At 38.2% G+C, this 15,235-nt stretch overlaps 1 protein-coding gene across 3 annotated transcripts in view; it reads left to right on the forward strand.

Annotated features, from left to right (window-relative positions):
• The first annotated feature begins 3,711 nt into the window (after positions 1-3,711).
• Positions 3,712-15,235, forward strand: part of LOC105225749 (dynein axonemal heavy chain 10) — a 117,128-nt gene continuing 105,604 nt past the window's right edge. For 2 of the 3 annotated variants that reach the window (XM_049449518.1, XM_049449519.1), the window contains exons 1-6: positions 3,712-4,316; positions 7,476-7,550; positions 7,705-7,920; positions 11,584-11,675; positions 12,336-12,459; positions 14,797-14,903. In XM_049449518.1, coding sequence (XP_049305475.1) covers positions 4,070-4,316; positions 7,476-7,550; positions 7,705-7,920; positions 11,584-11,675; positions 12,336-12,459; positions 14,797-14,903 — 861 coding nt within the window. In that variant the 5' untranslated portion in view covers positions 3,712-4,069. Of the gene's footprint in view, positions 4,317-7,475; positions 7,551-7,704; positions 7,921-8,962; positions 8,987-11,583; positions 11,676-12,335; positions 12,460-14,796; positions 14,904-15,235 lie in introns of all 3 variants that reach the window. The other variant, XM_049449517.1, reaches the window with a different exon arrangement.

Consider the following 15,235-nt stretch of genomic DNA (forward strand, 5'->3'; position numbering starts at 1 on the left):
ATGACAGTTCGAATGTAAGTGAATGATATCCCCGCCCACTCCGCATATAACGGTCTGGTTCTTTCACTTCCCAGCATCCAAATAAGCTCAAATGAATATGTCGAAATTAAACTTTGCAAAAAAAGTAACTTTAAGGTGGCCATCTCCACTAGAAAAATTGTCAAAATTGGGTCAGAAGTGTCCATGCCTCTAAATCGAAAATGAGCTGTGTCCCAAAATATCGATCAATGTGTGAGATATGTAACTGATATTCGGACCAAATCCTTTCCTGATAAAAATATGTTTATATATAAAAAATTTATTGAATTTGGACAATACTTCTTCTAGCCTTCATATAACTAATATAAAGATTTTCAAACTTCCCTCTGACTTTATGTCGCATATATCGGTCAATATCGGATCTGTTACACCCGAACTTAGCCTTTCATTACGTGTTTTTTTTTATATTTTTTGAACTTTAATATCATAATCAGCCTGATTGAACGAATTCTAAATATTTAGCGAGCTCAAAATTTGTTAGTTGGTTGTTGTACTGCATTTTCCTTTACTACATTGTTGCAAAGTTCTTTACTGACTTGTCATCACTCATAGCACCTTGCAACAACTGTTGATGCATTTAAGTTTCCTCATCACTCTTCCAATACAATGTTTTTATCTTCAAATGCTTTCTAAGCATTCATGCGTATGCAAATTTTTTATCCACTCCATGTGGGAGAGAGCACGTTTCTACTTCGATGCCACTGCCATGCGTAAAGACCTTCGTAATATGGTAAATACGCGTGATATTGACTGCAAAGAACACGCTACAATTTCGGTAATACTTTGACAACATACAATGACAATTTCAAAATCTTCATTCGTTAACCAATGGTTAAACAATTATATACATATGCATGTAATTTTTTGTATGGACAGATACATATTCTACGAAATTAGCAAAACTTTGTATTTTTGAATCAGTCGTAAATTAGTGTCAAAGAGTGCGCAACTCAGTTTTCCTAATAGTTTTTACCAATACCTGTATTAAGTCCGAAGTCAAACAACGAAGCGTTCATCTGCGTTTGTTCGAAAGCGCCGAGTTTGTAATTACTTGTAACTCGACCGATCTCGTTGAATGTGGAATTTTAGATTCAAAAGTTGTCTGCCATCTTCGATTCGGCACTATTCTAATCGCTATGTTTGAACTCGTATCTCAAAATTATCGATATCTAATTCTGGTACTTCTTGTACTCTGTTGAACAGCGAAACTTTTAGATATATTAGCTAAGTGCTAGATAAGCCCGGACATAGGCAGGGTAGGTTCCAGCGCCTCTCTTATGGCTACTTCTATATGTGTCATCGTTAAAAATACCCATAAACCTCGTTTGTAAAGACAGTAAGTTGTGACCTGTGACTAAGATAACAGTCATCCTGTAGTCCTTTCGAGACCTTGTGAGTAGAAATCTTACGTGTTTCCCTTCCGGTCCCTTACACAAGATCTGGACATTTCATCGCATTCTAATCTGTCTGTTAGCCTTTTCGGAAATTTCGTTGTAACGGGTGATTTTTTTGAGGTTAGGATTTTCATGCATTAGTATTTGACAGATCACGTGGGATTTCAGACATGGTGTCAAAGAGAAAGATGCTCAGTATGCTTTGACATTTCATCATGAATAGACTTACTAACGAGCAACGCTTGCAAATCATTGAATTTTATTACCAAAATCAGTGTTCGGTTCGAAATGTGTTTCGCGCGCGTGTTTTGTTCAGCGATGAGGCTCATTTCTGGTTGAATGGCTACGTAAATAAGCAAAATTGCCGCATTTGGGGTGAAGAGCAACCCGAAGCCGTTCAAGAACTGCCCATGCATCCCGAAAAATGCACTGTTTGGTGTGGTTTGTACGCTGGTGGAATCATTGGACCGTATTTTTTCAAAGATGCTGTTGGACGCAACGTTACGGTGAATGGCGATCGCTATCGTTCGATGCTAACAAACTTTTTGTTGCCAAAAATGGAAGAACTGAACTTGGTTGACATGTGGTTTCAACAAGATGGCGCTACATGCCACACAGCTCGCGATTCTATGGCCATTTTGAGGGAAAACTTCGGACAACAATTCATCTCAAGAAATGGACCCGTAAGTTGGCCACCAAGATCATGCGATTTAACGCCTTTAGACTATTTTTTGTGGGGCTACGTCAAGTCTAAAGTCTACAGAAATAAGCCAGCAACTATTCCAGCTTTGGAAGACAACATTTCCGAAGAAATTCGGGCTATTCCGGCCGAAATGCTCGAAAAAGTTGCCCAAAATTGGACTTTCCGAATGGACCACCTAAGACGCAGCCGCGGTCAACATTTAAATGAAATTATCTTCAAAAAGTAAATGTCATGAACCAATCTAACGTTTCAAATAAAGAACCGATGAGATTTTGCAAATTTTATGCGTTTTTTTTTTTAAAAAGTTATCAAGCTCTTAAAAAATCACCCTATATATCGTTTTGAACGACGTGTATATTTCCTGAACTAGTTCGGTAGTCTAATTCACAACCCTTTTGGCAAACTCATTAGCTATTTTTTATTCTCGAAACGTCCTTGTGGCCTGGAATTCAGTATGTATGCTTTTAATGACGTTCTATGACGCAATGCGATGTAAAAATTATTGTGTTACTAACCGTTGGCGTTGTCTGCATTGTTAGCTATCTCAGCAGCTTTTCTAAGCTCAAAGACTTCTGGCTGGAAGATATTGGTGTATTGCGCAGCTTGAAAAGTGTTCTCAGATCTGGCTCTTCGTAATAGATAGATCCATCCATTCCATCCGTTAAGAGTTCCGCTGATGGATCGCCCCTGCACCATTTTTATCTTGACTCGAAAACTTTTTTAAAAGCATTACTGCTAATCAACCCGCAAGTTATTGTGGAATCTTTTAGCTGATTCCCCTGAGGATTTTTCCACTAAAATGTCAATTGGTGGCAGGTTTAGGGGTTATTATGCAAAGGTTAGCGAGCCGCTGTATTCGCTAAACGATTTACAGTTTGAGATTTTACTGGCAACGGTCCACCATACCAAAGCACCGTAAAGTACGATTGGCTTGACGGTCGCTATGTAACAATGTATAAGGACAGGTAATATGTCCTAAGTAGACCTCAGTAACTTCTCGTCTGCGTGAAGATAGTGGTGCCTTTTTACTCTTTCTTTTTGAAAACTACTCTCAAGTATTTTGTATGATGCTTATTAGTTAACTCTTCTCCGTACAGCCTCAAGGATTTTGATGACGGTTCTTTGTACTTCCTTGTAAAGAGTACCATATTCATCTTACCGACATTTACCTCTAGGTAATTTGATATTTCTCTTTGGTTTGTGAAATCAAATCTATATCTTAGTCAGACGCTGTCAGCCTGCATAGCTTAGACTTGCTCTAGGAACTAGTTCCATTACTAAGCTGAGACGTTGATGACAGCGACGTCCAGCGCTCAGTCTGCACCCGCGGTGAGGATATACGGAAGAGGATTCCCGCGATAATATGTAAATTAAATTGTCATAACCGTTTGTTGTCCATTCTCTATTTGATACCTTGGTACTCTTAACAAATGTTTGTTCAAAATTCAAAATATTCATAACCGGAAGTGAGGGTCATCTTTTTCGCTTCATTCAAATTTTTTAGCTCTGATATTAAATTTAAAATAGACACGCATAAAACAACGCATCAACAACTTAACGAATTATTAAACGAAAACTGTTTTTTCTTCAACCTTACTGTCTCTCTGTTTCAGTTCGATTTGCGTTACCTGCCAATGTGGCATGTGACAATCGATAGATTTTCAGTTTGATTTACATTTTGATTTGCATGTTCTACGAATCGCTCCGATTGTTACTTACACCGAAAATAACAACGAATACAAGTGATTGCATTGGATTGATTTTATCCTGCTTTCCATTTTCAGCTGCAACAACTTGCAACACATTTGTCATCTGCAATCAGAGCTGATCTGAGGATTCCAATTCGATTTGTGCGAAAGCAGACCACAACAACAATAACAACTGCCAACGGTATTAGCAACACCCGCAATATTGCAACAATAATCCAGCCACTATGGAGTCACACATGGCTGTGGAACTAGACAACCGGCTGCTGTGGTTGCGTTACATCATCAGCAATACGGTAGGCGTCTACGATCCCGAAAGTGTGAATGCATTGATGGATAATCACGTGGAGGAGTTCACACACTTTCTGAACAACAAATGCCTGAAAAACTCCGACATAAAATTGCTGTTGCTGACGGTGTGGCGCACCTATTATGACAAGATGGTCGAGAAGGAGATTACGGTGCTGGAAGAGGGTGAGTATGGTGTGTGGGTTTTATAATGATATCATGCCGGGGGGGTTAACTGTAGATATGAATGACTGTGTGTGGCTCAGCAATCGTATTGAAATGTAGTCTACTGTGCGCGTAGAGCCCATATGTGCCACACGAGCCACGAATGCAAAGTTTGTTGTACTTACGATGCCACCCCGAGTCTTAAGTTATTGTGGTGGTTGAAAGTTTTGTTCACCATCGTCTTAGTTGCCCCATTGAATTTCCTGCCTGCAACAAATTCAAGTCCTGCACAAACAGATAGTACGCCTGGACCACAACAGAAGAGTTGAGCCGCAACTCCAGCATGTTCGGCTTCCTTCGCTCGCACAAACAGATATGTAATGAACATGTACATATCCTCGCATCGTGTTGCCAGCACTGCTGGTCAGCAGCAGTGGTCGTGTATCGCTACATTTAGCACTCGCTGAAATAGACATTTCCCGTTAGGGCTACACCTGAAGGTGTCCAATGTGAACGCCTGTTGAGGGATTTACGCTGATGAAGCTCAACACTGACCAAACACGCAATTTGCATTTGCACACACTCTCCTCACTCCACATATACTCGTAGTTGTATGTGCCACATAATGCGACATTGCCCTGCAGTTGCAAGGCAATATTTGCGAGGCTTGGGTTGTATAACTCAAATAGAGCAGCAAAGCAAGTAAGACACATGTGCACCCTAAGGAAGTTGAGGGCACCGGCAGGAACACAGCTAAGTATGATGGACAGTTAAGCAGTTTGAAGACAGCAGACTCGACGCTTGCACGTCAAAGATGACGATAGACTACAGGCGACAACAACAGCAAGCAACAACAATTGGATAGCTGCCAACAGCTGGTAGTGGCAAGCAGGCGCGCCGCTTTAATACCAACACTGCAGGTGCCACCGCTGACAGTTGTCTTGGCCCAGTTGCGTCAGCGTGGCGCGCGTAGCACATTTGCAACATGCCACAGCAGGGCAAACTTACTAGAGTCTCACACAGGCAGCTTTGCGAAAACAGCAACTCCAATTATTTACAAGTGTTATTTGCACGTGCAACAATGCGCTGCAACAACGGTGCATAAACATGCAACTGCAGTAAAGTCTTCGTTCCAAGAAAGCGGGTTTTTGCTGGCGGTGGGCTTTCGACAGCGCTTTGCTGGAGGGGTGATAGGTAGCACGTTTCGTGGCAGTTAAGGTACGCATTACAACAGCTTAGCAACACATCGCCGTTATTGAAGTTATTTGTACACATGTATATATGTATGTGTGTGTATGTGTTTCTTAGAAGACGCAATTCCGCCAGTGAAACAGTCTTCTTGTCGACTGGCGGTGCTGAGCTGGTTGTACACGCTTTGTTGTGGTATTGTGGTTGTCTATAACTGTTCATCAAAGGGGCACTTTCTGGTATAATAATCTATATACTTGTATACATGTTTGTATTTATATTCGCATTTACCAAGTACCCCACTAATTGTTGGGTTAGCTTGTAAATTAGGATCCAAGCCTTCAACAACAATTAAATTATTTTCTAATTATATTTGGGAATTTTGATAAATATGCGAGAACACAGAATGTTCGATAGTTTTGAGAGATGATTTAATCATGGTACGGTAAATATATAATAACAATTTAAATTTTCAGATATTTCGCTTCATAGCGTTATTTGGTATGTTCGATTCACCGCAATGCTGCTCTCATTATATCAATTATTGTCTATTATAAAACGAAAAATTGTAAACTTCGGTTGGATCGATATACATATGTCTATAATACCTTCACAGATAGAAAGAGTTCCTTACAAAAACTTGATTCCGATTATTCCGTTTGTATGGCAGATATATGCTATAGTTGTGCAATCTGAACAATTTTTTCGGATAATGCATCATTGTTTTGGGCAATAATTTTTGCCTAATTTCGTGAAGATAACTCATCAAATTAAAGAGTATGCAATGCAAGCACTTGATTTTAGTGGCTCAGTATCGGTGGCTCCGGCAGATGAGCAACTTCTTGTGGCGAAAAGTACGCGAGCAAAATTTTAGTTCGATAACTCAATAACCGTAGTTCTTCTCCTATATATAGAGACAGACAGATTGACGAACAGACGAACATGACTAAATCGAAAAAGCTCGTCACGCTGATCATTTAAATATATGTGACCTGGTCTACGGAAAAGTGCTTAGGTGTCAGAAAATCATTTTTTTTTTTAACAGCTGTTTCCCAGAAAACTACTTTTCGCACGTTAGCTCCCTTTTCGTAGACCAGGTCACATATATTTTTATAGGATCTCCGAAGTTTTCTAATTTTACAAACATTCTGTCAAACTTACTATAACCTGTTTAGGGTATAAAAATGAATTTAAAGTTGTTTACTGGAAGTCAATAAGAGATAGCATGAGGGCACCTCAGTAAAGTGATACCATATATGTTTGAATACCTTTTAATTGGTTGTAACTCAGCCGTGGTAATTTCTGTTGATCTGTTGATCCATATATTGAATTTTTGGGAATCACAAAGAACCAGCGTTCACAGCTACCTACAAGTATGTGGTATCCAGCACCTTGAACTAATCCAATAAAGTTGTATTAAGTTCATGTTGCGAGTACATCGAGTACATGTTACATGTTCGTACATCACAAAGCTCGTGTCTAAGGATAAGTTGTTTGGGAACAATTTTCAAATTTTCTTATTAGGTTTTTCTAAAAAATCTGAGTTCTCCAATTGGACACATATTTTTATTATGACTATTAAAAATTTGCGTATACGTAATAAGCTTTTCTAAACATCAAGGCAAAAACAGTAATCGCCTCAGCTATTACGGAAAGTAATTTGTATCGGCGCGTTATACGTGACGGTGTCTACGCCGGTAAAGAAGTCAAGAATTTGTATCATATGTCAAAAAGTGATCTTCCAGACGATTTGTTGCAACTCGAGGTTAAAAAACTTATTGTTTATAAACAGTGTTTAATGCAAAACCCGATAATGTAAAATAAACCAGAGCTTCTGAAGTAACAAAAATTCACAAACATTTTTGTGAAAAGAGGATAGATTGTAGGACATTATTATTTCTTTTTTGCAAAGTAAATACTACTTATAACAGTTCAAATTTCTTTAAAATATATGAATCACTCATTCACTGATATACAATTTTGTTTCCTCAGTAATTGAGCCGCCACCGCCAAGAGTTTCGAAACCAGAAAAGGGAGGCAAGAAGAAAGGCAAACCGCCACCCAAAGGTGAGTTACGAAATGCGATTAAATAATATTACCTTCATTTATAATATAATTTTATAATAAAAAAAAAACAATTATTAAATGTATAAGTTTAAGTTCAATAAGGATGTATTTACACTTTCATACACATCTTGTTTTACGCAACTTTTCTCCAAAGGCGGCAAAGGCAAGCCCGCTGCTGCTAAGTCAGCAGCTTCGGCAGTGCAACCCACAACGGATGAAGAGTCACCCGGCGAAACTGGTGGCATCACCGACACCGATGGTGGAACAAGCATGGCGCCAACGACGACAACAGAGGGTGGTCATACGACAGAATACGAAGGCGAAAGCCCCGATGAAGGCGTTCTAAGTGCTGTGAGCTCAGTCAGAACAGGTAGGAATATAAAACGTTGCAATTCAAAAATTTATTAGCATATACACTCGTATACATAAAAATATTTATACAGAAATACATATTTTGAACATTTTCAGCAAAAGTTCTTTCAAGAATTGTAATTATAATATTTTTTTTTTATAAATTTGACGCTCCTAATTGTATGAGGCTCCAGTTACAAAATTAAACGCTGAGAACCTAAAGGGCGTTATATCCACTTGTAAATTTCAAAAATCAGAATTTAAATACATGTGAGAATAATTTCCGAAAATGTTATTCGGCAAATGGTTTCCGAGATATGAGCGCAGTTGTTAGAATATTTTAGCTCAGTGTATGGTAATCGGCCTCGAAACCTTTCAACGAGTATTCCCGAAACGCTGTTTTTATAGTTGGTGAGGAAATTTTCTGCAAAACGAGTGGTGCGATCGACTTGAAATTTTCACAGAGCTTTCAAAGATACACAAATATTTTTTGGGTATGAACGAAGAAATAAAATTTTTGATAATAATTTCTATTTTTTTAACCATTTTGAAGTGTATATTTTTTCACAAAAAAAAAACATTATTTTTTTGAAGTCGCTATTTTCTCAAAACTGTAATTTATCCAGTTCATCGATCATTATTTTTTCTCATACTTATATAAAAAAATTGATTTTTTATTAAGATAATTTTAAGGAGAAAAATCGTCCACACTACTAGGTACTTTTACGAAGGTCTTTCCGGAAATCGACTAAGCCATCAAGGACATCCACAATTTTTGCATATTATTAAAGTGAATTTAAGTAGCTTTTCTACTTATTAAATGAAATGCCTCATCAAAAGACGTGTTTTTCTTGACTTGCAAGTGGATATAATGCCTTCAATGTTTAATTTTATACAGAAAAAACTGCCAAGCCTCTACGTAATACTTTCTTCAAACATATACGACCAAATACTATACCAAACACAATAATTAGACACAGATAAAATTACAATCCTGGAAACAAGCTTAAATTTTCATAACAAACATATAATTTTTTCCTCCTCTTCACCATGACAAACAGCCAGCGATGATGAAGATGACGATGGTAATTATGAGAAAACTTTCCAACGCTGATTCTTAACTATTCATCTTTGCATAACTCTTCGTCTTTTTACTTTGTAATTTTCACCATTTTCGCACTTTTGTTTCCCTGTGAGTTTTGCATTTTCAAATCTTATCGCACACGCTTTTTCTCTCCCTCATTTATGCGCTTTTGCCTTTCTTATGACTTTGATTCGCTGAATTATTGCACACTTTGTCCTTGCTGCCCGGCGCAATGCCGCGCGGCGCAGCAGAGCGCGGTTGCATCCAATTTGTGGTTGGCGAAAATGAAATGGACATTGCTGTTAGTTAATCTTGATGTTACCGCTATGTGGCAGCGCATTCTTGCCACAACTAATTGCCGCTAAGTGCGCCTTGGTGGAGGGCTGCAACGTTGCAGCATCAGCGTGCGGCTCAAATGTAAAAGCGCTGCATATTTCTTAGCGCAACACCTCGCACAATCCACCGAGAGTGCTGCCAAAAATGGCGCAGCCTTTCGATTTGCGGCTTGGCCTTGACGGCGCGGCGCACAACGTGCATGTGAAGTCGAAGGCGAATGCCGTAGCTCAGCAGTCAAAAGTAGTTTATGCAGCACATTCAAACTTGCAACGTTGTAAATTACTAACATTGCTTGCCAAAGTTGTGGCATACCGCCGCCACCGCCGTAGAAGGATGCAACTTTTTGAATGCCTGGCAGTATGTGCGTGTTTCTCAGTGTAGGTGTGCGTGTGTGTGCTTGTGTTCGAGAACTTTGCTCGCTAAAGTGATGATTATTTCGCCTTACAGCGTCAGTACGCGTGAACGTCACAATTGTCAGAATCTTCACGAATTTGCGAAGCTCAGCACACACATACATACCTCTGTACATATACCTGTATACTCTCTGTATGAGTCACACTGTGTTGCCTAAATTCAAGCGTAATCTATCTAAATGGTAATCACACATCCGCTCTCATCTTTTCACCAAAGTCTGACAAGCGTTGCCGATTATGCAACATGATTGAGTTGATTTTAATTTCTGTTAATATTGAATGCTTCTGCTTCCGCTTACCTGGTCGCTGCGCTGTCACGACAATGTTTTCATATTGCATTCAATCTGTTTCCATCAAGTTTTAGTCACTCGCTTCACTTATATTTTTATACCCGAGTGTTGGGTGAGTTGAAGGGTCTTACACTTTGATTTACTGAATGGTAACTTATGTGGAAAAGAGATTCTGGTATGATTTAGGTACATGAATGGATAATTTTGTTCTGTAGTTTCTTGGTCTAGAAACGCGATGGTTTACAAATTTTCTACCCTGGGCAAAAAACAAAAATTACAAAAAATTAATTAACTAGACTCTTAAGGCTAAAGAAACTAAAATTCTTCACAGCGCATCCTGACTTTCGATATGTCGATTATTTTAATTTGCATCAAAATATTTTTCTTCTAATCTTTGACAATTCTAACGTAGTATTTATTGGATAACATCAATATGAACCTTGAATAGAAGAACAATGCACTCTCTAACTCTAGTTATCTTTTAGAGATGTAAACTGCTGCTAGATCAGAAATCGTGGTATAACGTTACTATAAATTTTTAATGGTCACGTGCTTCTCATCATAAATTCATCCATCAACCTTAAGAAAAATATATACAAGCGACTGTTAACTCATGATCAAATTTGACCCGGACTGGTCTAAAAAAACCAAATTGATTTTTGTCATAAATTCATCATTAAATTACAAAAAAATAAACAAAAGCGTTCATTAACTCAGGATCAAATTTGACCCGGACTGGTCTAAAAAACCGAATTAATATAACATTTTTCCACCGTATTTTCTAGTTTGGTTTTCTAAGATTTATTTCTGTTTTCGACTGCGAGAGCGCGTTTTGAAACCCCTAATTCAACGTAAAAATTGTCAACAAACTTTTGTCTCGTTTCGAGATCAATTCAGACGAATATGAAAAAGTTTGTACCTTGGTTGTATTAGGAGGATATGTTTACCTAGTCAGTTTGAGCACATAATTTATATGGACCAGTCTGGGTCAAATTTGATCAGCTGCTAAAGAACTTTCGTTTTGTCCCACGCAACATTTTCACGAAGTCAAATCCTGATCGCGCAAGCTCTTGACCTTCCCTACTTCTTTTATTTAGTTTGCGTTTTGGCAATTTTTCCATTTCAACTTTTTCCATTTCGGAAGCCTTTTTGATTTTCATATTCCTGTTCATTTTCATTTAAAGTGGCTTCACAGTGCCAGCCAATTGCTGCAACTCAGTAGGTACTTGCCGCACGAAACTTGCAACAAAGCCATTTGCACAGCGTTCACTTAATTCGAAACTACAATAGCAGTGACCAAAGTACACATTGTGCACGCTTGAGCCGCCCAAAGCTACTTTCCGCTGACACACACACACAAACTTACATCAGCAAACATTTTCTCTTTTTCCGCATTCAATTTGTATTACTTTCCCTGCAATTCCTTTGGCTTCGGTCGGCTCGATTGTCTTTTATGTGGTATGTGAGAGCATAAATTAATAACTTTACGCTTTTCTAATTTTTTCATACTCATCTGGACGTCTCGTCCATCACACGAACGGATTTGATGTGCAACACAGAAACCGCCAGCAAAAAAGGTGGTAAGAAGAAGCGACGCACCACACGCAGAAGAACAACGCAAAAGCCAATTGTAAAGTATGTGGAAGTGAAGGTGAGTCTGTGTGCGTTATGTAATGCTTACATATATGTTTGAATTTACAATGTGGCTATTTGTGCATTACCTTCAAACTGTTAATAAGCTTCTGAGTTGATTTCGGCATCTTTTGCATGCAAATTCGATACCTCTGTGTTTATCTTAGGCAACCCGTTGCTGGTTCACTCTTTCTTTTGGCACTTGTGTGCAAAGTTTTGGCGAATTTCATCAACTTTTGTTGGACTTTCTTATGATGTTATGCAAATATGCACAAATCATTTGCAACTCTAAGCTCGACAACGAATGATGCTGGTTTGAAATCACTAAATGTGGTCAGGGGGCGGAAGAGCTTCAATCGTCATAACTTAGTCAGAGAAATTAAAGGTTAATGTGAAAGTTGTGTGTGTTAAATTGAGGGTCATATTTGCTTTCAGTAATCGGTTAATAGAAGTATCAAGAAAACTATATAAAATTAAATATAAATACACCTTCTATTATAGAGTTCAACACTCTTCAAAATATTATCATAAAAAATAAGTACGAAAAAACTTCTTTAAAGTGGAATTGAGCAAAGGAATTGCACCTGCTGAGCCGACTCAAATATATCATATTTTTTTCTGCCCATACATCTTATTCCTCTCTAATTTTCATTTTAATTAATACTATTTTTTCCTATAGAAAATTGTCCAGGAATACGTAAAAACGCCCCGAGTCCATTGTCACTTTGGAGATGTCGATGCCAGCAATCTTGATCCGAATATTAGATACGTTTATATTCTGCGCAAAGACCCATACGGCATACGTAAGTAAAGCAATTTTAAATAAACCTTAATATTAATAAAGACTTTTTAAAAGAAGTTTCCTATTCAACACAAGCGACATAGTGTCGTTGTCATTAAGGATGTTTCCTTTCACAATTAGTGAGATTACGAAATGAGCCCTATGAAGGCTACACCTAAGGGCTTATTTTGGCTAAGTTACCCGATACATATGAATCAGAGGTTTTGTAGGGGAGAAGCCTACCGAAGCATCCAAAATGGACACCAAAATATGGGCGAGGGGTACCCCGATGAACTTGATATATCTCTTGCTCCCCATCTAACAAACTCAGTCAGCATCTCCCAGTCGAAAAACCCAGCTATAGAAATGACCTGTGGAGTTCTGTCGTAGTTATTTAGGAATGATACAGAAAGCAACAATATATATGGATAGACAGGCCTCATTGGTAGCCTTGTCGACACCACAGATTAATTCCAAGTCAACTCCAGTTATTCAAAATTTGGGCTCTCGGTCGTAGGAACATTTTCGGCAATGAAAAAGCAGACGAGTTGATAAAGCTAGGAACCTTTTAAACGAATCCGAGGAGGAGTTAACACCATTTTCACTGGATAGGCTAAAAAGGATCATGATATGCATTTTTAATAAACAGCTCAGAGGAAATAGAAATAGATAATAAACTAAAAAATAAAAAAGCAGATATGGTCCAAGTAGAACAGACATAGATCCCAGCACTTATTAAATAGGTTCAGAAATTGTATATACAAACTTATAGCTACTAACGAGTTTTTCAATAGGGGTGCTAAAAAAGTAGACCGATAGGGACAGCAAACGATGCCACATCTTTCCCGTTCTTTTGACTTTTCTCTTCATTAAGGTTTGCCATTTCATTATTGAAAGATATAAGATCCAACAATGAGTCGAAATTATTAAAATTTACTACCGAAATTCGAAGTCAGCGACTTCAACTTTAAGAGCGTTACGTCTAATTTATGGTCATTATTTTCTTCCTGTCAGATAAACAATTTAGCGTCTAGTAAAAAAATTTGAGACAAAAAAGTGCCCGTAGTGTCGTGAATATTGCCCCCGCTAGCGCATCAATTGAGGAAGAGCCAAATCAGTCCCTCACGCGTCATTCTTAAGCGTTGGGCATCACTGTGACGTCATTGTGGCGACTTTTCCGAAAAGATCTTGACTTACATTCTTACAAAATCAAATTGACGAAAGAACTGAAGTCTGTTGACCACCAGAATTCGTGAATTGGGCTGAGCAATAACTTGAAAATGATCTAAATTCTCATAGAAAAATCATTTTCAGTGATGGGACTCATTTCTGGCGGAACGCCCTTGTCAATAACCAAAATATGCATTACTGGTCAGCCAGCAATCCATACATACTCCATGAGTCACCATTGCATCCCGAAAAAATAACGGGTTGGTGCGGTTTATGGGTCGGCGGTGTCATTGACTTCGTACTTCTTCCGTAATGCTCAAGACCGACACGTTACTATGAATGGAAATCGCTACCGCTCAATGATAACTGAATATTTTTGGCGAGAATCGGATAATACTGAACGACATGTGGTTCCAACAGAATGGTGCCACAAGCCTCACAGCGAATGTAACAGTCGATTTACTGTAAACCACTATAGTCTTACACTATTTCCTGTGTGGCTACGTGAAGTTTATGGTCTATGCCAACAAGTGAGCCCATTGTGGTCAGGCAAAAGATCGAGTTTTATATATAATGGCATCAAACGTATTTTCACAGGATGTCAGAAACTGATTTTGTTTTTTTTTTAAAAAAAAACTTGCGTAGTGTTCTTATTGGAAAACCCATTAGAACGGGTCTCTAGTGTAACGATGAAAAGGGATAACCAGATTATAATGTCCTACGACAATGCATCACAATGACTCATCCAGCACTAATTCAGACCACGATGGCAGCACTCAATAGTAAAGTTATCGCTTTCACGGTCATATGAACGAGCACACAAAATTCGGGAAATAATTTCTTTTTCCCCTTTTGTCCGTAAAAATTGGTTGACGTTTTAAAGCCACTATAGGCGTCAATAACAGAGCTTTCAAGTAAAATTTCGAGCGGGCCAAGGGCAAAATGAACATAAATGGTAACCTATATATATGTTAAAAACAATAGATATGTGAAAAAATATTTAACTGATTAAATATGGTTTATGTAGCGCGTGTGCCATTGCCATTTAATATTAATGAACTTATTACGCAACTTCTACAACACACACTTATTACTTTTCGTTCATCACGAATTCTAATGCTCATAGCATTTATATTTTATTAGCTCTCATGCTTGTGTTGACCTCTAACAAATTTTCTCTCATTCACAGGTAGTTTCTACAATCGCGCTGAATGTTTTGCTGAGATGCCGAAGTACTTTATTGTTGGCACCATAAATGGAGTTGTGATTCAATCGTTGCAGAGTGATTTGAATTTGGTAAGTTCCGTTATAATTGATTGCCATACAAAACACATATATGTAACGGTATATACTTGTATAACGGACCCACAATGCAATGATGAATTGTTGCAAATTGTCGAAAGATAATCGAAAATGCTCGAAATGAGAATAAAGCGCAAAGCAATCAGCGAGATAAAACGCTGATATGGAGACCGGACTTTGCGGGTAAAAGCGTCTGTGTGCAGAAGAAAGTAAGGTAACGAATCGCTTGGGTAAATAGAATGAAACATAATGGAAAAAGGTATAGACGAGCTACTAAAATTAATCTATGCAATTTTAATTTCCAGCACCAACCCCCCGCTCCCCTC

This window comes from Bactrocera dorsalis, chromosome 2 (genome assembly GCF_023373825.1).
Source record: "Bactrocera dorsalis isolate Fly_Bdor chromosome 2, ASM2337382v1, whole genome shotgun sequence".
Classification (NCBI taxonomy): domain Eukaryota; kingdom Metazoa; phylum Arthropoda; class Insecta; order Diptera; family Tephritidae; genus Bactrocera; species Bactrocera dorsalis.